The 26,130-nt window shown below is 40.8% G+C and overlaps 1 protein-coding gene across 4 annotated transcripts; it reads left to right on the top strand.

Moving 5' to 3' along the window:
- Positions 1–198: 198 nt before the first annotated feature.
- Positions 199–26,130, top strand: PDXDC1 (pyridoxal dependent decarboxylase domain containing 1). Of its 4 annotated transcripts, none has more exons than XM_048320364.1 (23): positions 199–303; positions 6,606–6,679; positions 7,213–7,278; positions 8,437–8,520; positions 9,477–9,623; positions 10,159–10,348; positions 10,904–10,972; positions 11,476–11,554; positions 12,093–12,177; positions 13,042–13,090; positions 13,187–13,288; positions 13,452–13,577; positions 14,245–14,295; positions 15,235–15,298; positions 16,152–16,240; positions 16,921–17,026; positions 18,117–18,288; positions 18,912–19,030; positions 19,876–19,997; positions 21,865–21,957; positions 22,052–22,148; positions 23,303–23,407; positions 24,212–26,130. In XM_048320364.1, the coding sequence occupies exons 1-23, from the start codon at positions 199–201 to the stop codon at positions 24,469–24,471; spliced, it is 2,454 nt and encodes an 817-aa protein (XP_048176321.1). In that variant the 3' UTR covers positions 24,472–26,130. The 4 variants fall into 4 exon arrangements, with proteins under 4 accessions (XP_048176321.1, XP_048176323.1, XP_048176320.1 ...); XM_048320363.1 differs by lacking the exon at positions 199–303 and adding an exon at positions 735–756; XM_048320365.1 differs by lacking the exon at positions 199–303 and adding an exon at positions 763–865.

Genomic DNA, 26,130 nt, shown 5'->3' with positions numbered 1-26,130 from the left:
AGGCATGGACGGCTTGTAGATTTAAGTAAATTTTAGTAAGAGTGTAGAGCGCGCTGCCCAGTGCTTGGCGGACACGCTGTGTCAGGGCCCACGGACTGCCCTTTCCAGCTCCTCATCCCAACACATCCCTGCGCAAAACAGCGCCATTTGCAAGTGGTGCTATTAAATAACAACAATGGCACTAATAGGAAGAGGCATATGTACCGAAAAGTAACTGCGGCTTGGAAGAACAGAAATAAAGCTCAGAAAAAGCCCAGGTTTGGGTCTTCGGGGGCTGCCTGTCGGACGGGAACCCGCGGGCAGGTGCGTGCTCTCCGCCAAGGTCGTGAAGCGTTCCGGCGCGGGACCCGTGCGCGGAGGAAAGGCTTTGGTGCCCCCGTACACGACAGCGGGGTGACAACCGAGAAACTCGGGAAGGCTGGAGCCATGCAGAGCCCTCCCGGAGGCCGGCTTGCCACAACCCGACGCCGTACTCGAACCGGCGTCCCGCTCTCGCCTCGCAGCTCCGCTCCGGAGCGGCCGCCAACCGCCGCCCAGGCCGCACTCCGTGCGCATGCGCCGCTATCTGTGCAGTACCGACCCGGCTTCTCGCCGGGACTGTTCCAGCAGCCGGCGCGGGGGGGAGCGGCCTCAGGCGGTGCGCGGAGCGAAGGATCGGCCCCGGCCTCGCTGCGCCTTGCGCAGTTTGGTCGCCGCGCACCCCCTCGCCGGCGCGGCGCGGTGGTGCGCGCGGCGGTGGGCGGGCCCGTTGCCCAGGTGAGCGCGCGAGCGCGGCCCGCCCCGCGCGGCCCCGTCAGCGCTGCCAGCGTGGAGCGGCCGAGGCGGCGTCGCCGGGCCCGGGGCCATGGACGGCTCGCTCGAGAAGGTCTGCGGGGCCGGGGCGGGGGAGGGCGCGGGCCGGCGGCGGCCGGGGCTCGGGGCACGGCGCTGGTCTCGGGGCTGAGGCGGCTTTGCCTCCCGGAGCTTTGGGGTACCAGTGAATCCCCCGGGCGTGTCCCCCTCGGCCCCCGCAGCCGCCGGTGTGACTGGCATCCGTGTCCCGGATCTGGAACTAGGCAGGATAACTATAAGGAAATGCTTTAGGAGCGCGTTTTTTGTTTTGTTGAAAAGAAAAAGATGGAGGTTATTTCCTGTGAGCGTTAGCCTTCAGCAGGATAGGAGAGGAAATGTTACTAAATAAATGATTATGTTACCCATTTTTAAAAATTGAAATGGAGGCGTTTGCTGCCCTGGGCGTTTCTGCCCAATGCACTGTACAAAGCAAATATTGGCTCTGTAATGCCGTGAGTGCCGGACAGAGCCTGTTTTCCTCTGTCACAGTGAGTCAGTCGCACTCGGCAGAGGCTGCTCCACACCTGCGCTGGGGCCGGCACCTACCCGAGGGTCCTGCCGCTCCCGGAGCTTGGCCCCGTCGCTCTCTTGCTGTGGGGACAGTGTGCCTCTGCAATAACGAGTACTTTGTGTGCTTAAGGCTTTGAATGCACACGCCCCTCCTTGCGTCATTTACTATATCCAGCATGCTCGGTTTTATGTGATCTTTGGGATGGTCCAGAGAAATTTGAGTGGGATGTGCTCCAGTAAGATGGCTGGGAAATTCAGGAAGTATCCTTCTGACGTGGCTAATTGCTTGGTGGCAAAAAAGTTTGATATATTTATTACAAGCTTCATGAAGAATATACTGTTACAGAGTATTTGTTAGTGTTTAAAAGCTTAGGTTCTTTACTTGTGCTGAGAGAAGTGGCTCCTGCTTGTTATGAAAAGTTTTAGTTATATAAAAGTAAAATTTACTGGAATAGCTTGGAGTGAGGTCTCTATGAACTGGAGTGAAAGAGTAATAGTATGATATGTGGTTATTTAAAGAAGGTGCATTAGTACAGAGCAAGTAGTGTAGTACTGACCAAGTTCTTAAAAGCTTTGCTTGACTAGTTCATCATAAGAAGCAATAAGCACACTGTGAGAATGAAATACCTTTAAAAAGTCCATGTTTTGATTATTCTTCTGTAAGGAATCATCTATAATGGTCTGCAAAAACTTGCATGTCTGATTTTTCCAAATATGCAGATAGATACGTGTCAAGAGTTATAATTTGTTTTACTTTGTCTCTTATCATTTTTTCCACGTCTGTGATAAAAGCTGTAGTTCTCTGTATAATAAAATGCCATAATACAATTATGGTCTTCTAGATATTTAGCAGCAAGTGCCCTCCTGGAGTAGTCTTTGGTTAAAATTGTGGTAAATCTGTACAATTTGCATTTTACTTAGTCTTGAGCATGCTTTGTCAGAAGTCTTCTCCCCAAATATATCTGAAATTCCTCCAATCTGGGATGCATTTCTTTGCAGAGAATGTCTGTTCACTTATCTTACGCTTATTTCAGCATTATGATAATAGAGCTGAGACTGTCTTTTATTTGAACCATGGATTCGCTCCTTGCCATGCATTTATACATGTAGCTTATCAGGATGCCAGTGATAAATACATTTTAACTTGTAGTAACATTTGTTACAACTTTGTATTTTTCATAACCATTTTGGTACAATCACCTGATGAGCTGTAATGCAGTGACATTGAGTGACTGCCATCATTAGGGTCTTGCAAATGGAAAAGATTTTTTTTTAGCAGATGAGAAACTTCCTGAGAATTGAAAACATTGCACAGTAGAACTGCAAGGAAAACCATTGTAGAGTCTGACACACAAGTGTGCACACCAAAAACCTCTTGGCTTGATTTTGCCAATTAACTTTGTTTCAGCAGATTTTTTTTTTTTTAATTATTTTTAAGGTATTAATATTATGTGTCATAAGTGATATAATTGCAGTTAATTTTATCTGAAATTCAGAAATCTTTTGTTGGGCTGAACTTACTTAAATAATTCTGGAAGCCTGTGTTAGATTTCAGGAGTTTGCCTTAACAGAACTATTCTATTTTTTTCCCCCCATTTAGATTTTGATAGAAGTGACCAATCTTCTGAAAGATTTTAACATTTCAAGTTAGGTCACTTTGTCAGCGGTAGAATAGTGTAAATTCTTTCCTTGTAACTTCTTGCTGTCTCTACAGCAGTATTTTCCCTAAACATGAAAAAAACTGTTTTGGTTTCTTGCTCAGCCTGTGGCTCTTGTCTTTTGTTACTGTGCTGTTTACCACAACATCCTGGTAAGTTTACAGAAAACTCATGGCAGCAGAGCTGCATGCAGGTCCTGGTGCATGTCAGGGGAATAATAAAGATTAAAAGAGCAAATACCTATGAGCAGAAGCCTTGTGATGACACAGTGCCATTTTTATTCAAGCCAAACAGTTGTGAAGTGTCTGCTTTTTTTTGTTGTCTTAAACTCTTCTTACCCTGGAGAATAAACACAATATTCTTTTGGCTGAAGAATGCTGATACTGTTTGAGATTAATTTACTATTGAGAAGAGGTTTTGGGTTTTGATGGTAAAACTTTCTTTTCAGGCAGTTATAATAACATAGTGGGAAAATGAGCTCTCATGAAATAGGGAAAGAGCTACACCTGTGAGTTGCTTTGCACAACATTAGTTTATGTAAACTGCTTAAAATTCATCCCTTTATTTCATTAGGAGTACAGCCTACAGACATGAAAAATCAATATTGTAAAACATTGGCATATGAAGCAATGTTCTTCCTTCTGAATTTGCAATTAATGTTCAGTCTTATCACAGTTGGAGAATGGCCCCTTATCCTCTCCCCAGTTGCCAAGTGACTCCAAGGTGTGACATCCTGCCTATAAAGTCATAAACAGTACACAGTTCAAAGTGCTTAATAAAATAGTAACAGATTAGCTACAGAATAGGGGAGTGACTACTAATCAAAGCTATTGCAGGATAACCTTAGGGAGTTGGATTAATACATTTTGAAGGCAATGAATGATAAAAGACAAAGCAGGCTGAGGTATATCAGGGTCTTTGAGGGGCTGAAGGAGGCAGGAGGTGTTGGGATGCTGAATGGACACCTAGAAGGAAAAAGCCATGGCTGGTGCCTCCTTAGAGCTTGGAAGGATTTGCATGTCCTGTAACTCCCCTGGTCAAAGGCTGCCTGTGATCCAGGGAAAAGATTGAGTGCAGAAACTTCCTGCAGCTGCTTAACCTCCTAAACACATGTGTTGTCCTGTGGTTCAGGAGGGAGTGTTCAAGAACTCCTCCCTGAGTCATTTTCAAAAACAGTTCAAGACCGTGAAAAAAATACTCTGTTTATTACTGCTCTTGTTATTAAAGTGTGTTCGGAAACCTTTCTTAACTAAATGGTTTGTTGCTGCAACTTTGCCACACCTATTTTTCTTGCTGCTTAAAATAAGCAGTGTCCTGCTTCCCACCTCCATGTCCTTACTAATGTGAGCAGAGGAGGAGCATATATAAAGTTCAGCATGCAGCAGTTAAAGGTGGGCTTTTTCTCCTTCCATAATTCAGAGGAGAAAATAAGTTGCTGCATAGCCACTTAGCAACTGGAAAAAATCAGAAGGGATTAATTTTCCAATTCAGCCCATATCAGAATTCAAAGACACTGTGGATTTCCTAGCATTTTTTGGAGCTTAGTGTAACTTAGGAGTTTTGAAGCTGTATTTTATGTAGTTACTCTGCCAGCTTATTGGCAGAAGGGTTTCATGCGTGTGTAATTATTAGTAAGAGACAGGATGAGTCACAAGGTAGGGATGTGCAGTTTTTAACATCTGATGTCATTTCAGCAGGTGAATTTTGTAAGTAGTGAACAAAAGCAGCTCAGAGCCCTTTCTGTAATGCCTCTACATTTCAAGTCCTCATCTACAACACATCTGTTTGAATAATTGCATGTGATGCTAAGGAAGGTTCAAACAAATAACTGCCTTCCAGCCACTGATGATGTTTTATGGCAGCCTTAATTAAATTATGTGAGATAGTCACAATCAGTAGATTAGTCCAATCGTTTACTCCCTTAAGGGCTTGCAGGAGCAAAACTGATTTTTTTTTTTTTCCCCAAACTTCTTTCTAGAAGTTTCTTTTTAGAGTTTCTTTGACGTGGTACAACTCTGGAAACCAGTCAAAATGTGTGGACATATTGCCAAAGATCAAATTTATATTTTTTCTTTGGTTATATCTGTTTTCTTCTGAGTATTGAATGCTTGCAGTGTGTATTGGGTTTTTTTTAATCTCTGTGATGAGGTCTTGAACTTTTTGTATTTGTACTACTTTGTCACTCAGTGCTTAATCAAGTTGTGGCCCTCATACTCAGTTGATGTTGTACAAGTCAGTGTAAAAGTGTAAAAACCCATTTATTGCTGAATTCTGGCAGTTTTGATGGGAAAATATTACTCAGTACTTGCTCTGTTCTTTTGTTCTTCCCCCAAACATTTGTTACTGGCCAATTCCAAAGCCACAGAATAGAGAATTGTCAGTCTTGGTCTGATCACTGTGCCCGTACCTGGCTACTGATTCTTTCAGCCACCTACCACTTGCTATAATGTGAGTTAAATCTCAAAATATTTGGTTAAAATCACTCTTTGAACATATGGTAACTCTCAACTTAATTTGTTTTTTCCTTTCTTGATCAGTCCTTCAGATGAAAATTGTGTAAAATCCTCATGTAAATGAATCCCGCTACCTTCTGTGATGAAATTTGGTTTTGTGTCTGCATCTGCCTGAGTGAATGCATTTGCCTGTGGGATTTTTTTCTTTAAACAACCCCTGTCCCTCCCCCTGCCCCCCCCCAAACTTAGCAGCAGCCTGCAGGGGTAACCACGAGAGTCTTTGGTATGTGGGTGGTGGCTTGGTGTTGAATTTATGCAGAGGTAGGGAGAAGAAACTCTGTCACGGGGTCATCTGAGTATCTCAGGGGGGTTTGCTGTCTGATGTGATGGAGCTTAGCAGTGGTGTTGCCTTCTACCATCATGTTGGGGTATATTTATTTTTCAAATATAGGTAAATCAGGCTCTGCCAGATGACACCTCCACATTCTCTGGAAGCTTCAAAAGGCATCTAATCCTTAAATGGATAAATGTTCCTGTCCAGGTGTCTTGTGTCAGTGTCACAAACTTCTGCCAGGCCTCTTGGGTTAAAGTTTATGAATGACACTTCTTCAAAGCCAGAGCAGTTCTTCGGGAAATACTTTGAGCTTGTCATTGGTTCAGGGCAAAAAAGTTCCATGGTTTTTAAACATTTCCATCCTGGCAATATCTGTGGTTACAGCAGTGAGTGGCCTGTTCTGTGCAGCTGGAGGGCTGTAGCTGCTGGAGGATAATTGCTGCATGTCAGCCTGTCTCCTGCCACAGGTCAGCTTTACTCTTTTGTCTACATAAAGGGAATTTCTCCAATAAGTTAAAATTAAAAACTGGTTTAAAGATACCAGAAATAGCAAAAAAATAGGTTTACAAGAGTATTTGGGTTAGGTGTTTTCTCATCTGTTTTGAAAACTACTGTTGTAAAAGTCTACTGGGGAAATGGCAGGGAATGGTGCCATTTTATTTCTCTTTTCTAGGGCCGTCTCAAAAGATACTTTCTTGTGTTTCTAGGTGCAAAATTTTGACTTTTTAGCCTCTTCTAGGATTTATTAGATTGTAGAGACAGTAGTAAGAAAAGTGGTTTTTGATCTTTTCTTTAAAGTTGCTATCTTTTTCCTAAAAGATGGTGGACCCTACTCTAGCAGAAATGGGGAAGAATCTGAACGAAGCAATGAAGATGCTGGAAGACAATCAGAGGTGTGTGCAAAGGATACAGTAAAAAACTACAGCTGTTTGTGCTGAAGGGAGGATTATTTGTGTCACTGACATTAAGTCGAAAAAACCGTCATTTTCCTGGTAGTTTAAAGTCATATTGTCATTCTGAAGTTTACACCTATACAAATCACCTTTATTTCTCAAATGATGGTGTTTCTAAAGTAAATGTATGCATTTTTATGCATGCTCTCTAATACTCAAAACAAGTCCAACAAGTCTGTTTTTCAAAGGTAGGATTTTTTTTTTAGTATTGCAGTGCAAGTAATTTTTAATTCCTGTATATATGAGATTCTTCTCTAAGCTTTCTCTTAAAGAACTGAAAAACCCAAACAACTTGGGAACTTTTTAATTCAGTCTGAACAAAACTTTTGTGTTGGTCTCATCTGGTTTATTCCTGAACCTGTTAGTGAAATAGATACATGTCAGTATGTATTTCTGCAAGTCAAAGTCAATTACGTATTTGATGTTACAGAACACAAACTAAATATAGAGTTTATTTTGTGTCTTTAACTTAGGAAAGCAGAGGAGGAAAATGAAAAGAAATATGCACGGAAGGATATTCCTGGACCACTCCAAGGCAGGTAGGCAGCAACAGTTTTTAGATATTGCTCTTTTCAAAATCTTAAACTACACATGGCATGTTTGTCTTCCAAGCAATTTGTATTAATGGAAATATTAACATTTTCCAGGCATCATAATAAACTTTTTCCCATACTCACATAGGGGAGAAAAAAAGTAATACTATAATCATACCAACTATTTTCATTCTCATGTAGAAAGGAGAAAAAGAGATTACTTGTCCTTGGTGACTGAAATTTTGAATTCATGGAATCTGATGAAGTATTGTTGCCTACAGTGGTGATTGAGACTCAAAGTAAACAAATTTCTGTCGGAAAAAAGTACCCAGATTAAAAAAAAAAAAAATTGAGACTGATAAGGTAGAAAACAGTAAGGAAACAAACAAAAAAAATCCCAAACCCAGAAACCTCCCACCTTTTCAGCGCAGCTGTCTTTAACAATTAAACAGAGCTCTTGTGCATCAGGCAGGTAAGACCATTGCACCTGAAAACTAAGATTTAAATAGGTTGTGTCCTCTGTGGGAGGAGATCCTGCAGGAGCTCAGGCTAGCACTTCAGAAAATACTGCAAAGTCTCTGCTGTGCAGAAACTAACCCTGTTTTTGAGTGGAGACACTGAATTATCTTTTCTGTGAATAAAAAGCAATTTCAACAGTCAATATAAGTTCCTACACTACTGTAAATTTTAGTTGGAGTTATAAAAGTTGAGGTGTTGTGGATCCTTTCCAGTTTTACCATGTTGTCTCATGTCAGAAGTCTAACGTAGCTTGTGTCTGCCAGAAACTGAGATTAGTAGGGAATTGTTTAAGAGATGTGCTGAGTTATGAGCTGAAGCTGCTTCACGTGAAGCAAGATGTGGATCCTTAGCTGCTACCTTAGTTGGCTGTGTAGCAGTAAGAATTCAGTGTTGGCAAGTCAGGCTTTTCAGACCAAATTTTCAGATATCAATAGATTCGTTTTTCTGAGTCTCCTACTATAAGCAAGTAGAGTTTTGAATTGATTCGGCATCCTCATCTTTGTGATCAGTTTTTCTGAGACCAAGGAACCATTTTTGTTGCTGTACTCAGCATTCAGTAAAAGTGCAGTGTCCCAGATGGCTTCTTTTAGATGCTGGTATTTACCTGTTTGTGTCTTTTTAATATGGTTTTGTTTCCTCTCCCAGTGGCCAGGATATGGTGAGCATACTTCAGTTAGTTCAGAACCTAATGCATGGAGAGGAGGAAGAGGAAACTTCACAGTCCTACAGGTAAGGCCAATATCAGGTACTGTATTTGGAAGACACCTGATTTTGTTATATTCTGATCACTATAGAACTTACTTAATTTTAAGTTCTATGTATGTTTCAGTATATATAATTTCTCTCTATATTTTAGTATATAAAGTGTAAAATATTGTGCAACCAGGTAACTTTTTAAAGGCATTTTACATTGTATAGTGAAGCAGAATAGTGCCTGAGGCTTGGCTTTCTTAAAATTACAAAGCTTTCATTACTAATTACTAAATTGAGGTATATAAGGGAGTTGTTTTTGATGTGACAGCTCATTTTTTTTCCACTTTCTGAAAGTTGTTTTAAGTCAGAAAGTCTTAAAGCTTTGAATACCAATAGATTTTTATTTTGTATCTCTGTAGACTTTAAAATTAAAGGAAATAAAATTTGTTTCCATTTTTCTGCAAAATGGAAATAGTACTAACTGATCTGCAGAAGATTATTGAAAACTAACATTCAAAAAGCATGTTCAAGATTTTTTAAAAATCCAAACAAAACCAACAACAACAAAAAAAAACCAACCAGAAAAAAGCCCCAAACCAACCAACCAACCAACAAAAAAACCCCGTCAAAGAAAAGCTCTGCCTCTAAAAATAGTAAGTGTCCTGAGTTTTCTGTGCATAGGAGAGTTTAACGTACTTTCAAGTCCCAGAGCAGGTAAAGTGCTTAGTTCCAGCTCATGTTGGCTGGTTCAAAAGCAAGAGGTGTTCCTGTGAGCAGCTGGGCAAAGGGAAGTGCTCTTGTCTGCACTGGCACCTTAGTGTGTCATACACAATGACAGGAGGGTGGTTGTGATATACTGCACTTCTCTCTGCTAAAATTTAAGTTGCATGTCAACCAATTCTGTCACTCTACATTAAAAACCCCCAAACCCTATATTACTGTAATGTCCGTGACTTGTAGTTGGTCAGCTGTTTCTCTGTTCTGGCTTGCAGGCTTCAAAATGTTGGTGAACAGGGTCACATGGCTCTACTGGGACATAGTTTGGCAGCTTACATATCTGTGCTGGACAGGGAAAGACTGAGAAAACTTACAACAAGGATCCTCTCTGACACTACTCTCTGGCTCTGCAGGCTTTTCAGGTGAGTCCCTGGGAATAACTTGTGTGAGAAGGTAATGATAATGTTTAAAAATGGATGTGACTGCTCTGAGGATGTCAACAAAAGAAACCACTGTCCCACAAACTTAGAAATACTTGGAAGGTCTGAAACACAACCTTAACCTAGCCTGAAGAATGTCAGGTTACATTGTCTTTAAAATTAGCAGTCCAGAATTTACATCTGTGTTAAAACCAGAATGAAGCCTTTTGTGTGTTTCCTCCCATGCTCCACTCTCAGTAAGCAAGGTTTTGAACTCTCTAAAGACAGTCTTAAAGGAACCCACATGTTTTTTCTTTCTTACTCTGAATCTAAATGAAAATACATACTAGGCTTCTCTCATTGTTAATCTCAACCTGTCTCATTAGTGTTTTCTTTTAATCTGCTTTAACCTGGGAAAATAGAAGTGTTTTTATTACCTTCTCCACCCTCTGGCAAGCTCCTTTGCTGCTCAGTGTTATTTTAGTCCCTAAACTGACTGTTGGTTTTGTTGATCATATTTACTTGGCTTTTCTTGCAGGTATGAAAATGGATCAGCCTATTATCATGAAGATGATCGTGAAGGTCTCCTAAAAATCTGTCGACTTGTGATTCACACCCGCTATGAAGATTATACACTTGAGGGATTTAATGTGCTCTACACTAAGCAGCCTGTCATATACATTAGTTCTGCAGCCAGAACAGGCCTGGGCCAAGCTCTCTGCAATCAGGTAAAGTCAGTCAGGAGGGGTTTAGCTGCAACTAGAACCTACCTGGCTTCATATTGCCTGCATAGCTTTGGTGATTTTGACAACTTATTTTTCCTCATGGTGGAAATAACAGCAAAGGAAGCAGAATCCCTACTGGGCATAACCTCAGCTGTAGTGGACCCTACATTTAAAATAAAACCATTTGTCCGAGAAAAATACTTTGAGTTTTTATCTACAGACTGTGTTTTGCAGCAGTGATACAGTGGGAGGAAGAGAATTGAATATTTCCAGTGAAAGGATCCTGCGTGCTAACTTCTTTAAAAATGCATGATTGTTTCTAGATTGCATTGTGCTTTAAATAAGCTGTTGGTCGTGTGAAATAGACCTGAGCCCAAACATACACAATTTGTCCTGTGCTTTTTCTCTATTAATTTGATTATAAGTTTTAGCAGAAAACTTAATTTATAATGTAATATTGAGGTTTCTATTGTCATACTGGTTTTTGTGTCGCTCTGTATTTCTGTGAACACGTGAAATGAATATTTCTCAATTGAAATTCCATAATTTCTATTGCAGCTAGGGTTGCCCCTTTCCTGCATGTGCCGTGTGCCCTGTAACACTATGTTTGGATCTCAGCACCAAATGGTAAGTTTGTCTACCCTAAGAGCTCTTTCTGTGTTTTGGTTGGTTGGTTTTTAAGCCTCATTAAATGAATATCAAGTATGTTGTTAGGAAAGGCTGTTAATATATTTACTTTTTCAACCTCTAAGTCTTCTGTGTTAAAGCTGTACAAATCACACATGGAAACTTTCTAAAAGCAGCTTGTATCTTGGTCTTGTCATTTGCAAAATATTTTAATGGCTTTTAAGTAAAGTGCTTTTTAGTGCAAGATTTCTAGAATAGGAGGAGTTGGAGTACTTTCACAAATTATGTGATGTATTTGTGTTTTATTTTTCACAAATACTTTATTTGGCCTTCAGATTATTTTGCCTTTGAGAAGAAGAAACCGCAAGCCACAAACAAAGCCATTGAGAGTGTTTCCTTTCAGAACTTCAGAATGCTGTTCACTTTCAATCTTAATGCATTTTCCCAATTCAGCACAAACAATTCAGTGTTTGACAAACATATTGTTTTCTTACTGATACCAGGATGTTGCTTTGTTGGACAGAGTGATTAAAGATGATGTTGAGTCTGGAAAACTGCCTTTGTTGCTTGTGGCCAATGCTGGTAAGTGCTGTGGGTAAACCATCACAATAACCCCCATGCTATTTCATGAATACAATTTAAAAAAAAAAAAAAAAAATATATATATATATGTATTTTCCTAAATAGCTCAGTGGTTGCATATCAAGAAATATCAGGAAATATCTTAATGACCACACAATAATTACCTGTCCAGAGGGGATTTTATTTAACTGGTTTAAATTTGGATTGTACTGTTACAGTTCTGCTTATGTCAGTTGATATATTAATATGACTATAACTTATTTTAGTGAGCGCACATCTCCTGTTAAAAATCAGTTTCACATTAACACTTCAGAATTTTTTGATGGATATGCCATCAACTTTAGCTTGAAAAATGATATTTTTCTTCTAGTTAATTAAACACATGTACAAAATTTGCTTTAAGTACAAATGACGGAGGTTACTGTTACTTGCTTGGGACCTGGAAAATTATCTGAGATGTTAATCAGTACTAGAGGGTCATTTTATAGAGCCTTGGTTTGCAGGCTGATCCTTTGTCACTGCCTTTTTCCTGTTCAAGGTACTCCAGGTGCTGGGCACACGGACAAGCTGGGCCGGCTGAAGGAGCTCTGTGAGCAGTACAAGATGTGGCTTCATGTGGAAGGGTATGAAACTGGAGACTTATTTCTCTATAACTGCATTCATTTAAAAGGCTGATTAATAGACACCATCTAATTTGACAGCTCACAGAGAGCCATGCAGCCATACAGCCAACTTTAGTTTTGTCATAGGAAGCATTTTATATGGTTATAATTTTGTTATTGTGAGATACAAATTGATTTACGTACCCGGGAAGAATTAATTGGAAAGGTAATTTCAGCACATATTAGTGATTACTTTTATTCAGATGGTAATCTTATCTGCCCTTGCTTTGAAGAGCTTGAAATATGTATAAAAAGACCTTCTAGGCCAGGGAGGCCTAAAAAGACCCAAGTCAGGAAGGACATTATACAGAGGTTACTGAGAATGAGAAGGGAGAATGAAATGACACTTCAGTTAAGGTTGTCAAAAAGGCTGCAGCAAGAGCAGTGGGCAGCAGGACTGGGAGGGGAATTAAACCAAGAGTAAAAGAAATTCCAAGAACTTGGAATGTCAATGAAGACTCCAGTGCTCTAAGATTATACTTTTTGAGCCTGAGATAGAGACTGTTTCTCCTGGTATTTTGTGGAATAGCTATATTTGCGTACTACTTATTTCTGATACCAAATTGATGCTAAATTATGGATAGGACCTTGGGTGATGATTTCACCAAAGGTTGGATTGAAAATTTTTAGATCAAAGTAGATTTTTACTTTTGGGTTTTCAATCTCGGAATAACAAGCAGCAACATCTCCTGCATTGTTAATGAAAAATATATGAACAAAAAATTATCTCCCTTTATACATCCATATGAAATATTTAAACTGCAGATTAAAATGCTGTCTCTTAATACATATTTAATATATGCTAAACTCTCTTCTTTTTTCCAGTGTGAATCTGGCAACTTTGGCTTTGGGTTATGTCTCCTCTTCTGTACTGGTATGTTTCACTGTATCTAGAAACTTAATAATGTGCTTGTGTAAGGTTAATCAAAATAGATATGGCTTATATTCTGCTTATTGTAATAAACTTCAGGCTGCTACAAAATGTGACAGCATGACTCTGACTCTGGGTTCCTGGCTGGGACTCCCAGCAGTGCCTGCAGTGACACTCTACAGACATGAGGATCCATCCTTGGTATGTTCAGCTTCCCACTCACCATTCTCACGATCCTGGAATTTTGATTCTGATCAGTGTGCTGCCATGTTCTTCATAAGCATCTAAAGTATAATTTCCAAAGCTGGCAAAAGTGGCAGCATTGAGGAGAGGTTAACAGTGGTTTGTTTGTTTTCCTCCTCAGTCCTTGGCAGCGGGGCTAACGTCGAGCCAGCCCGTGGAGAAGCTCCGTGCCCTACCACTGTGGCTCTCCTTGCAGTACCTGGGCCACGATGGCATTGTGGAGAGGATAAAACATGCCTCACAACTGGTGAGCAACAGCTCAGCAGTGATTTATGACAGCTCTTGACAGATCTTTCTGGTTATTGTGATGTGCTGCAGAAGGCTCAACTAAAATACTGCAGTTGTTGGCAGTATAACATTGGTTCATATTGTCACACGCATGATGAAAGCACAGGAAAGTGTTTGAGGGAGGGATGTGCTTTTACTATTGGATTGTATGTATTTTTTTATAAATGAGAAAAAAAAAGTCTTTGTTCTTCCTAGACAGTGAAGTAACATAATCACTTCCTTTTTTGTCACTTCTCTTAACTATTTTTTCTTGAAAGCTCTTCAGAGAGACTTTATTTTCCTATTCTACTTGGCATCATATTGATTTAAGTAATAGTGAATTACTTTTAGTAAAAAGGACTTCAAAACATTTCTCGAGGTACAAGTGTGCACTATGTTTGGAATCCTTACTTTAGTAAAAGTTAAGGTCCAATATAATGCGTTACTTACAAAATGCAGTGCTTATATGCAAAGTATTATTTCTTAAAGGTACAGAAGCTACTGGCATGAAAGACCTAAAAGAGTATCAGTATCATTAGTCTTTAAGATTTTGTGGCAGTGGCCGTTTCATGTTTGTCAGAATAATTTTCCACTTCTAAAACTGTGTATTTCTCTCCTCCATTTGTTCTCCTGCTCTGGTCTTCTAGAGTCAAAGGCTGCTGGAAAACTTGAAAAACCTGGATTTCATTAAAACTTCGGTACAGTCTACTTCTAATATTTTGGTTGTATATCTTAGTTTCTGCCTGTTAAATGATAAAAATAACTTTGACTAGAATAAATTATTTTAAAATATTTCTTAAATCATAGTTGTTGTTTTGAAGACGCTTGGGATCTTTCTAATTAAGTTCTGGTGTTCAGTGAAATCTCAACCAGTTAGGGTTCAGTGAAATCTCATGGCTTGGTTGTGTGTGACCTCTGGATCGTGTTTGTTCCATTGTTCTGTACTCCTGCACTCAGGGGAGTGCAGAAGAGCATCCAGAAGTTGTGTTCAGAGCTTGATTTAATTGCATTTAGATCATGGATTTGCTCAGTAATACATCTATGAAACCAGTTTCCATAAGTGTCTCTAATATATTCTGGCTGCATCTTACCCTGCTGTAGAGATCATATTGTGAACCCTGTGAAATTGTACACAAAAATTATCCCAGCTGAAGTTTTTACACCAGAAATAGGTTTAGAAATTACAGCTAATGTATTCATTCCAAATTCAGTTTCTGTGAGATGTCCTGTCCAACAGGGTTTGATGATTTTACTTGCTGACCCCCACCCCTGAATTTTAGTTGATATTTGATGTATAGAAAATTTAGTCAGTTTGCTGAGTAAGCTGTAGAGTATTAATGGCCTTGGGAGTTCAAGTTACTGTATCACTTACCTTTCAACATAAAGAAATCCTGCGTTTTTAGGATTGTGAATGTAGCTTCAGATTGTCTCCAGAAGTAGCCCAGTCTGTTTCTCCAAACTGATCCAAAGCAGGATCAATTACAATCTTATTTTTCCTGCTGGAACTTTGTTGATGTTTCCCAGTGATTCTGGGGTGATTTCCAAGAGAGCTAAAGCTTTGCTTAGCAGTGTGAGGAATTATACATGGTGTTAAATCTTTAAAAAAACAGGGGAAAATATTTTTTTTTCTTTTGAAGGTTGAAGATGAACTGAGTTCACCAGTGGTGGTTTTCAAGTTTTTCCAGGAATATTCAAATAGAGGTATGTGATTTATTTAAAACCAAACAACAAGGAAAAAAGCCCTCTCTGTACAGTATTTTAAACTAGTAAGTCACCAAATGAATTTGGGATGTGATATAGTGCAGTTCACTTGTGTAAAGTGCTTTTAAAAAGGTGGTGAATGCTGGTCATAATCTGTGACAAATCATACACGTGATAGCTTCTTTTTTTAGACAGACTGCAGTGTTTTAAATTTTCATAACAAGTAATTTTCTGCCTTCTTGAGTGAGAAGATTTGCATATGATTTTGATCTTGAGAGCAGATGCTGGAAGTCTCTTGCAAGCTGCAGGCTGGGTTTGAGTGTACTGGTGGGGAGAGACTTTGTTTAGGTTTTCTGTTCCTTTCAAACATTTTGTAGCTAGTGGCAAGCACCACTGTTACTGTGGTTTACTGATTACAGTTACTGTTGCAATAATTTTAAAAGCAGCAGAACACATTAGGAACTGCTCGGGAAATGCTGTCACAGGTATTAAGTATTGCAGCCTACTGTGACAGGATTTTGCTTTGTGAAAATACTGGTTGTATTTCCATTGGAGCATTTTAACCTTAAAACTCAGAATTATTTTACTGGTTTTGGGTTTTTTTGGGTTTTTTTGTTGTTGTTTTTTTTTTTTAAAGCTGTTACATTCAACTCTGTTTTACTTCTAGTGTTTATCATGTTCAACATACCTTTACAAAAACATCCACGTTCATCTTCTCCAGGCTCAGTACATGGTGTAGATGTGCTATATTATCTAGGAAATGTAATTGTCTTTTATCTAAATTTTAGGTTGCCTTTTGTTTAATTAAGTAAATAAAAATCCACTTCTGTGATTCTTGTGTCTTTGGATTCAGATCAGACCTCACATGCTGCACAAGCCTCAACTATTCAGCACCCCATAATAAGCAACGAAAGGCACATTTATGACACCTTCAATCAGTGGGTAAGAATGGATGCTTTTCTCTTTAGGGAAAGAGAAGTGACAGTGGAATGGTTCAGGGGGTCATCAGGAGCTATAAACCCTTTGTTAGAGTATTTTGAAAAGTATTCTTGATCCAATTTCCCTTGCAGAACTTATGGCTATTTAAAAGATTAATTTACTCTGAAGCAAAGTTGCTTTCACATTTCTGATCATTTTACACATTATTACTACTGAAATAATTCCTGAATCTTAAGCTGTTGTTTTTTCCCCTGGTCTAGTGGGAATATGTGAGAACTAGAATTCTTTTAAATCAGCCAAATGCTCTATTGCCAATGCCACTGTATTCTTGAACAGACAGCTGCCTTTTCCAGCTCTTGAGTTAATTCTAGAAGCCTGTGCTGGCAGGGCTGAGCATATGGCTGGTTTGGCTCCATTGTGCAGTAATCATGGCACACCTAATGGCAGTGGCAATTTTGCAGAAAATTCTGACTCATAACACTTGCAGCTTATCCTGAATTTTCGTGATTTTAAGCAGCTGTCAAACTCAGTTGTCTCACCCGCAGGGTGAAGTATTTTGGTGCAAGAGCTGATTTTGAGAGAAAACTGTGTACATGTTGTTCCCTGAGCTGTGGCAGAGCCTGAGGCAGGGCCTGCAGGAGCCATGCTCTGTCCAGTTCCCTAACTGTGCCTTGTCCCTGCAGCTGGGAGAGCAGCTGGCACAGCTGGTTCCTGCCTCTGGAGTCGATGTGGTAGAGTTGGAGGATGAAGGCACCTGCGTGCGCTTCAGCCCCCTGATGACTTCTGCAGGTAACATTCACTCCAGTCAGCCCTTTGTGCAGGCTGGGCTTTGCTATGGAATGGTACAACAATTTCCTGGGGTGAAAGCAGGTGTGCTGAAGAAGCTCCTCAGAATATTCTCCTGTGGGGAGGATTTTCTTATAAACAAACCAAAACCACCTCAGCTTTATCATTCTGCTGTACCTCAGCACTGGGTGCATTAGTGGGAGCCCTGCTGTTATGGGTGACATTGCCTCATTACCTCTGCAGAGAAAGACTTCCTGGTTACTTTTTAAACTCATTAGGAAAAGCAGTTAATTAGGAAAAGCACTTAAATTCCTTCTCTCGGCTGCTGAACACCAGATGCCTGACCTTTCTACACAGGTGTTTCAGCACTGCAATGGTACTTGTATTCAAAATACATCTACTTAGCTAGAATAATTATTTACTAAGCCTCTAGGGTTTTCTATAATTACTGGTGGAGGGGGGGGGGTGTTTATAAAAAAAAAAAAAATCTGTGTTTTGGAAAGTGTCTTAAATTTCCTGTTTAAGCCCGCAGTGTTTTAGTCTTAGTTCAGACTCTGCAGATGCACAGAGCAGTGTGCAGGGCTCAGGGGGTGCACAGTGTCTCCTGTAGGCTTGTGTGGGGTGAGGGGCTTAGGCTGTAGAACAGCTGACATTCACGTGAGAGGGTCCTGGTGTACACAGAACAGCAGATTTTAGTATAAAATTACTTGGTGATGCTGTGATGTTTTGTTTTAAACCAGCATGGAAGCTAATTCATGAGCAGCTGGGCTATGGGAAAAGGATGTTAGTAGGTTTTTGTAATGCTAGCTACTGATGTAATGTAAAAGGGTATTGTAACATATCCTTATTTGTTTGTAACATGAGAAAATCCTTTTTATTACGTTTTTTTAAAATACTTACTTCCTTTCATTTTGATGTATCAGTGCATAGATAACTGACCCAAAAACCTACTTATATAGAACAAGATATTTAATACTATCTGTAAATTGTATTTGTCATTAACTTGCAGAGTGGCTCCTTTACAAATTACTTAATTCAGACATCTGTGTCACATCCATCACATTTGCCACACACTAACACTTCTGCTCTGTAGTTTTAGGAACTGAAATACAAGACATTGATCAGTTGGTAGACTGCTTAAAAATGAAGATACCGGTGTTGACAAGCACACTGCAGCTGAGAGAGGAATTTGAGCAAGAAGTGAGAAGAACAGTTGGCCTGTTATATATTGAAGATCTTGGCTGGCCAGGATTAGGTGTTGTGAGGTAAATTATTTTCTTCATGCTGTATTTGCAAAGACTGTGCTTGACCAGACAGGACTACGTGGTCTCTTCAGTGGTGATTTGGATGTTTCATTTCCTGATTGTTTTCTGGCTTTGCACCCCAGTGGAAGCTTTTTAGAAAATTGCCTTTATAAAGTTGTTTTCTTTGATTATTTCTTAAAGAAAAGCTGAAGAGCTGTTTTGGGCACCAGTTGTAACATTGGAAGGCTGTGTGTGTATGTGTGGGATATGTCATGAGCAAGTGCATCTCACTGTCTCTAGCCAAGCATAAGTTATATTTTTTATCTATAATGGCACTCACTGATATGCTAATAGACTTCAATAAACCCTCCAAGTCTGTGTTCTGATCCTTTGATACAGTCCTCTGGGAAGGATTCTGTATAGTCAAAACAGCAACTAGAAATCTATTGTGTTGAGTTTGCAGCAGCAAGCTCGGCCCACTCCAAAATCCCCAGTGCCAAATGCCCATAAACTTGCTGGTAGGAGCTGTAATGTTCTGAGGTTTTTGTTTGTAAAATACAGGAATTTGTAGACACATACTAAATGTGTAGGTGCTTCTGTATGTACTGTAAAGTGAAATTACTATCTCTTGGCTTGGTTTGAAGGTACAACCATCACTGTGATGGGAAGAATGATGATAAACAAGAAAAAGAACTAGAAAAAATCAATACAGAACTTCTGAAAAAGTTAAATGAACTGGAGTCGGATCTCACTTTTTCTTTGGGTAACTGCAGTATTTAAAGAACTTCTGTTCAAGCTAATAGTCAATCTCCTAGCTGTGTTAGAATGATTTGATAGGTCATTATAATGCAGAATGAGCTGCTGCCTATGTGGTTGCTGCAGAAGGAACACCTGTAACTGTTTCCTCCTCCCCCCTGTTTCAGCTGGGGAGTGTTCACTAGGTGAGCAAGGTGCACTGTTCTCAGAAATCCTTGTGAAAACTGATGTATGGGCAACTAGACCAAGAAGGGTTTCCGTGTCAGAAAGAATATAAGCTGCAGGATTCCTCTGTGTAAACTGAGCCTTCTCAAGTAGTGCTGGATCTAGTGGAAAGCAGATCTCATTCCAAACCCACTGGCACTGGTGGTTTCACTGCTCTCTGTGGCTCGATTAAACACTTTAGATGACTTTTGTGAAAATTAGCAACATTTTCACATTTACACAGTGCCACATGATAGCTGAAACAGTATTAATTCAGTATTCAGAACTCTGGTCTTTTTCTGATCAGCTGTCAGAAATTAAGTGCCCTGCAGTTGTGGAACCAAATAACCTGTAAATGGCAGAGTTAAGGAGTTTAAAGCATATTCAACACTGGTATTTATTATACAACTCCTTGACTGTATAAAATATCCACTGTTTTTCTTGCTCAGGTTATGTTTTCTGTCTTTGAAAACCCCCAGAACTGAACCTTCTTGGCCTGCATAATTTGTAGCCACACAGATGCTGCCCTTAGGTACTGGAGTGGGGAGTGTGTACTGGGATTTCCAGATTCATGAGCACAAGCGCTGCAGCCATTGCAGGATTGCACATTTGTTCACCACAAAGACCTGACTCTTCCTGTGTCCCCAGGTCCGGAATTCGGAGGGCAGAAGAACTGTGTTTACATTGGCATGGTCACAGAGGATCTGGATGTGTCAGAGTTGGTTGAAACTATTGCAGCAACAGGCAGAGAAATTGAAGAAAATTCAAGAGTATGTATTAATAACTCACAAAACATTGAAGCACCTTTTTTTCTCCCTTTCCATATTGGCTTCAGGACATGGTTTTGTTCATTGTGAATGTAGAAGTTGTGCTTGCCCACAACAGTTTTAATTACTGTGGAAGGAATAATCTGTGTCTACTTGTGGAGAATTATGGATTATGATATTGTGAGGATGTCTGGATTTGTGTTCATGGTCCTATGTGCAGTTCTAATGAAAAACTTCAGTAGTACTGAAATAGCCTCATTTTATTACTCAAATTTTAAGCTGTCAAAAAACAAAAGTGAAAGTGTAGGTTGATTGTGAGCTGGTGTTTCTCTTCACTGCTAGATGTGGTGGGATTGAGATTCTTTATATACCATCTTTAAGTTATTATGCTCTAAGATGTGTGAAAAACTTTAAATTGGTGTCTTAAACCCAGAAATTACAAATTACATTGAAGTAATAAAGCTGATGATGCAACTCCTATTTCTCAAAGCATTTACCTGAATAGAGTTCTCCAGATGTTCTCTAAAACTGAATTCTTAAGTGACCTACATTACATCTGTCCCTTCATTCTGCTAGTGTTGGGCATTTAATTTTATCATCTCAAAAATAAATAGAACTTCAGAAATCCTTTGCCTACTTCTGCTCATGGGAATACGCAGTGAGATTTTTTCTAGCAGTGACTTCTTGCCCACTCTTGACTCCCTGTTCTGCGTGGAGGGTGACATGAGGAATGCTTTGCCCGTAGAGCACCTTCAGTTTTTTAACTGTTGTAGTGGAGAGGTTGGAACTGAATGTTGGATATGGGCCCCTCGGATCCTGAAGGAGCAGAGTAGTGGAAGACTCAGAAAGGTGCAGTCCTTGGAACCAGCCGCAGTAAACCTGTGGATCTTCATCATTTGATCCAAAGCTGGGAAGCAGAACCCATCTGTGAATGCCCCTTGCCCCACTCAGATGAGGAGGGTTGGTACAAGAGGGAAGAAAAAACCCACATCAGTCCAGCCTGCCCTGAGGACATGCACTAAAGGCACTGAAAGGCAGGACCAAAGCTGAAGATAAACACCTTGACTGGGCCAGAAAACACAGTGGTTCTTCCTGATACTCTGAATTCCACCCCACTGCCCTCCTTCCTCTAGCCAGGGAGTACCAGGGTATTGAGCTGCCCTGGGGGTCAGTTCCTGGCTGGTCTCTCCCCCAGGGAACAGGAGCAGCTTCCTCTTTGCTCTTTTATTAGCTGACATTTGGCATTTTGGAGGAAGTGCATGTCCTTGTGCAATATTAAAACCAACATTAATACATGGAAATTGGCAGTTGTCTTGCACAAAGAAAGATGTAGCTTCTTGGGTTCATTCCTTGCCCCTGCAGCTGTCCCAGTAAACTGCCTGCCCTTTGCAGCATAGAACACAGCCGGCCTGGGCTGCCACAGGGATCAGTGGCAGCTGTTTATGAGAGCAGAAAAACAACATGAACCTACAGGCTGACACGTACCTTGTTACTGTGAGGCTGATATAAGTCCTTGGTGCTTCTAGGAACCAAAATGTACTCTATACATTCTTCCCAGACATTCATCTGAGGAACATTTATACACTAAGCAGGTCTTCAAAGAATTTGGGTCACAGGCTCATTTCTAAGTGTAAAAAAAAAAAGTACCATTCCTGTTTAAAATTACATTATTTTCTCTGGGTTTATGTGTTAAAAATCTTGCAGTCAACATGTACATTCTTTAATTTATAGTCATAATGAAATAGCGATTGTCACATACTGTCTTAAATTAGAAAAATATCTGACTACCCTGTCTCCATCCTGAAAACCTGAACTAAAAAGACAATTTCAAGTCCAAATAACATATGTCCTTATTTCTGGATTTTATTAGCTGTTGGAAAACATGACTGAAGTTGTTAGAAAAGGGATACAGGAAGCACAGCTCCAGCTTCAGAAAGCAAATGAAGAACGACTGCTGGAAGAGGTGAGGCCACAAACACCGGCCCTGTGGTACCTTGAGGTAACTTGTCCCCCCGGGGGACTCTTCTCACCAGCCAGTGTTGGATTGTGCCTTGCAGGGGCTGCTGCGACAGATCCCTGTGGTGGGCTCTGTGCTGAACTGGTTTTCTCCCTTCCAAGCCTCGCCCAAGGGAAGGACATTTAATTTGACAGCAGGTAGGGCTCAGGGCACCTGCAGCCATGTCATTGGGACTGCTCAGTTCGGTACTGAACCTGCAGCACAGTTCCTGTACTGGTTTGGTCATGAGTGACATAATCACCCTCAGGATGTATAAGAACATGCTTTGCACTATTTCTGTAATGCCCAGTAAGAATCTTCTACTCTCTCTTGTACAGTTTACGTTTTGTTCTTGCATGTTGAATCATGTTAAAAAAGGCCATGATAGACATGGGCATTTATTAATAGAGGAATCATTGCTGTGACCTCTGGCTGCATATACTGGAGGAGTTTGGGGGTTGTAAATACGTGCGCTGGGGGTAGCTTGGCCTTAGCACACTGCTCTTCACATGAGTGCATGTGTATCCTCTCCAGTGCTTCCAGGGCGCTCGTGTTCCACTGTGCCCCTGAACAGGATGTCTGCCTGGAATCCTGATTTGGGATGTTGCCTGGCTGCTGCCATCCTGATAAGTGCTGGTCTGTGTGCTAAACTGCATGTCCAGCAATTGGAGAACATGTTAAAGCCAGCTGGGGACTGGCATCAACTGGGCTGTGTGGGAAACAGTAGTAAATGGAATGGTACAATCTGTTATTTTACTCTCAGATTTGTAGTTTGTGTCTGGGGATGTAGGAAGCCTATAAGCTTTTACATCAGTGAGACCAATGTACCAACATAATACTTCCTGAAATTATAAACTTTCACTGTAAAAATACTGTGGCAGTCATAGGAATAAATATTCCTGGGCAGAGTGTGTGTCACACCCAGGACAGTGGCCCACTGTGTGTCTGTACCCTGCAGGGAAAGCTTCCTGCTGTGCTCAGGGCCTTTCGGACTCTGGATGCACCAACTGGCAGGTTCTTAGAGCAGAAAACAGTCTATTCCTCAGGGAATGCTGACCCTGCATGGCTGAGATACCCCTTCCAAGTGCACCACTCCACAGGTTGCAGCGGGGAAGATGTCACATGCCCAGAGCAGGAAGGAAAGGGGACTATGGAGTGTAGCAGTGTTGTGAAATGAGCGTGAGGGGAAACATGATTCACTTTTGAAGTCTCAGCACTCGAGTCCCTGGGTTCTCAGAAATGCATCACCCCCATGTGGCAGTTTGCAGTTTCAGAAGTAAGTTTTAGTCAACTTACTTTTTTTAACCTGCAGGCTCTCTGGAATCCACAGAATCTATGTATGTATCAAAGGCCCAAGGAACAGGCACCACTCCACCACCAACTCCCACTTCCAGCCTTGCAAAGCACAGACTTCCTGGTAAGTTTCTGTGGCCGAGTTTAATTTCCGAAACTTCCCCGTCAGAGGCAGACCCACATGATTTTCCATCTTTCATAACATCTGGAACTAGAGCTCATCTTCTACCACCTTAAAAACCTTAATGTACACATGGCACGCAATACTACCGCAAGCTGTCTTCTCCCCACACATTCTTCCTGGGACCACAGGAAGTTATCCCATTAACTGACAACTGTCCATGAAGTCTAGAATCTTCCTCTGGAATATTATGAGGTTATTGAGCTTTAAAAATGAGCAGGTAAACAATCCAAAAGTTTTATTTGAAATAAAAGCATAATAACATGTAGCCATGTACTTCAGCAACTGCATTTCTTTTGCTACCAAACATTCTGTGGCCGAATCCATTCTGAGGTAAAGATCTGTTAAACTGATGGCACTCTCTGCATAGTTGTATTAGTAATTAATGCTGATTTGCCTGGCAGGAACCCCAGTTTTAACTCACCTTTTGGGCTGGTGGCTTCCAGCCTATGACTTTCAGTGCAGTTTTTTGACCTGGAATGATTTCAGTTTGTGTGCAGGCAGCTTGGCTTCAGCTCAGTTTTATGTGTCTCTGCATACACAGGATACAGTAACAGGTGCTATTACTTTGCAGACCTGTCAGTAACTCAAGGGAGTGGGGGCTATGTTCAGGGTCCAAAGTAGCACACAAACAAAATCTACTTCTCTGCTGTTACAAAATTCCAGTACTTCCTTTGGAAACTGAACTTGTGCACACCACTGTATTTGCTGCCTCCATGGGTACATTATGCTTCAAACTCTTCACAGGTCAGAAAGCTTTCAAAAGGTCTTTAAGAAGCTCTGATGGGTTCAGTGAGACCAGTTCCATCAGCCACTGTGATGAACTGGATAAGATGGATCAGAGACCCCCAACTCTCTCCCCTGGCCAAGAGCAAGGACCTTTGGAGATGGAAAAAGCAGAGGAGCAGAAGGAGGTGGCACAGGCAAAGACAGACACTGAGGACATTCACAGTGACAAATTGCCACCAGACTGCACCAAGGTAGAAGACCAAGCAAGTCAAAGATAAAATCCAAAGTGTGGATTTCAGACTGTGCCGAGGAAGCCCCTGCCCAGGGAGGCAAGGTGGCAGTGATGCATTGAAAATGTGAACAGTGCCACACACAGTACAGTAATAACTACTGTAACTTATTAACTGGCATTTTGCACAAATACACGTTCCCTCCGCTGGGACAGAGATTTGTCTTATTGTACACTTGTTACAGTTACTTTAATCCTCTCCATGTTGGTGTCACCAAAGCTGTAGTGAACTTTATTAAGTGCTCATGAACGTTTGTAAAAACACTTGGCAGTTACCTTTCCTGCAGGAGTCCACGCATGACAACAGTTGCTAACTAACCACTCAGCCATGCACCCAATAATTATAAAATTATTTTATGTTACTATACTTTATAAAAAACAAGCAACTGCCAGTTGTTCACCTTTTATTTAAAATTCAGTTTAGCCTCTCCTGCAAAACATCTCCCGCAGTCAACCTAGTTCCGTATGGCTTCTTTTCTGTTACCTTATCCACACCCTGCCCAAGAGCCGTGGGGTGGGGGCACTGGGGAGGGACAGGTGCCCTAGGGATGGGAGTCACTAAGGAACGCTGGACCATCCTCTCTTTGTTCTTGCACTTGTACCACTTCACCCCCCCAGCCATGGCCCTGGCTATGGTGGGGACTGAGTTAGTGAGTTCTCAGCCTTCTAGAAAGCAATAGTGCCTCTGCATGCCTGGCCAGCTTCCTGCTCCTGCCCTGGGAAGGAGCACAAGGCACTGTTACTTTCCTTTGCATGGCCTTTACACACCAAATACTGAACATGTTCATGCAGTGTAACTGGGGTTCTTTCTGTTGTGTATTTTTAAAGACAGTTGTAGTAAAGCTTGAAAAACCAATACATTTGTGATGGTTTCAACACTTATTTTTTGAATAACAGTAACTTACCTATGGTAGGAATTGTACAGACTCAAAAGAAGTTATTTAGGTTATTTACAACACAGCACAACTTTAGAGTGTCTGGGACTACTTAATGCACAAGCAAAGCTTTGAATAAATCAAAATCCAATGTGTAAAAGCATTTTCCCCCAAATCATCCTAACCACTTCACTGCAAATTTTCAGAGCCTCTTGTGGAAAAGCCATCTTTGGCAACATTTGCTTTCCCCAAGTTACCTGATGGTGATACAAACCCTCCCCTCCCTCTAGAACTGGATACAAGTACTATAGTTTGCTCCAGTTGGGTTTTTTCCTCCCTCCATTCTCCCCTCCCCCCCCCAGGTATCCCTTAACACCATAATGACTCTAGTGGTAGTAGGACTTACTTTGATAATCTGCAAATTTTGAAGGTTTTGAATTGTACTGGCACCTGATTTGACTCTCAGCTTCTCAAGCCTGCAGGGCTGGGATGCCATGAACAAGGTTAATTTTCCTGGGGTAATTTTGGGGTAATTTATGTAAATCAGTGCAATTTTTTCTAAAGTGCAAAAGCAATTAAGTTGGCTAGTCTTCCTCCGTGGTTTCTTCAGTGCAATGAAGTATAAGAGTAATTTGTTGGGGATAAAAGTTATCACCACAAAGATTAATTTTTAATGTTTTTATATTTGGAAATGTTAAATCAGTAGTTTTGTTGGAATGAGCTTCATTCTTTAAATACTTACCTGAATGTTTCAATAAAGATTCTTCAAATTA

The sequence above is a fragment of the Corvus hawaiiensis genome, chromosome 16 (assembly GCF_020740725.1).
Source record: "Corvus hawaiiensis isolate bCorHaw1 chromosome 16, bCorHaw1.pri.cur, whole genome shotgun sequence".
NCBI lineage: Eukaryota > Metazoa > Chordata > Aves > Passeriformes > Corvidae > Corvus > Corvus hawaiiensis.
Note: the sequence above shows the minus strand (reverse complement) of the source record. Positions and strands in the feature narration are given on the sequence as shown.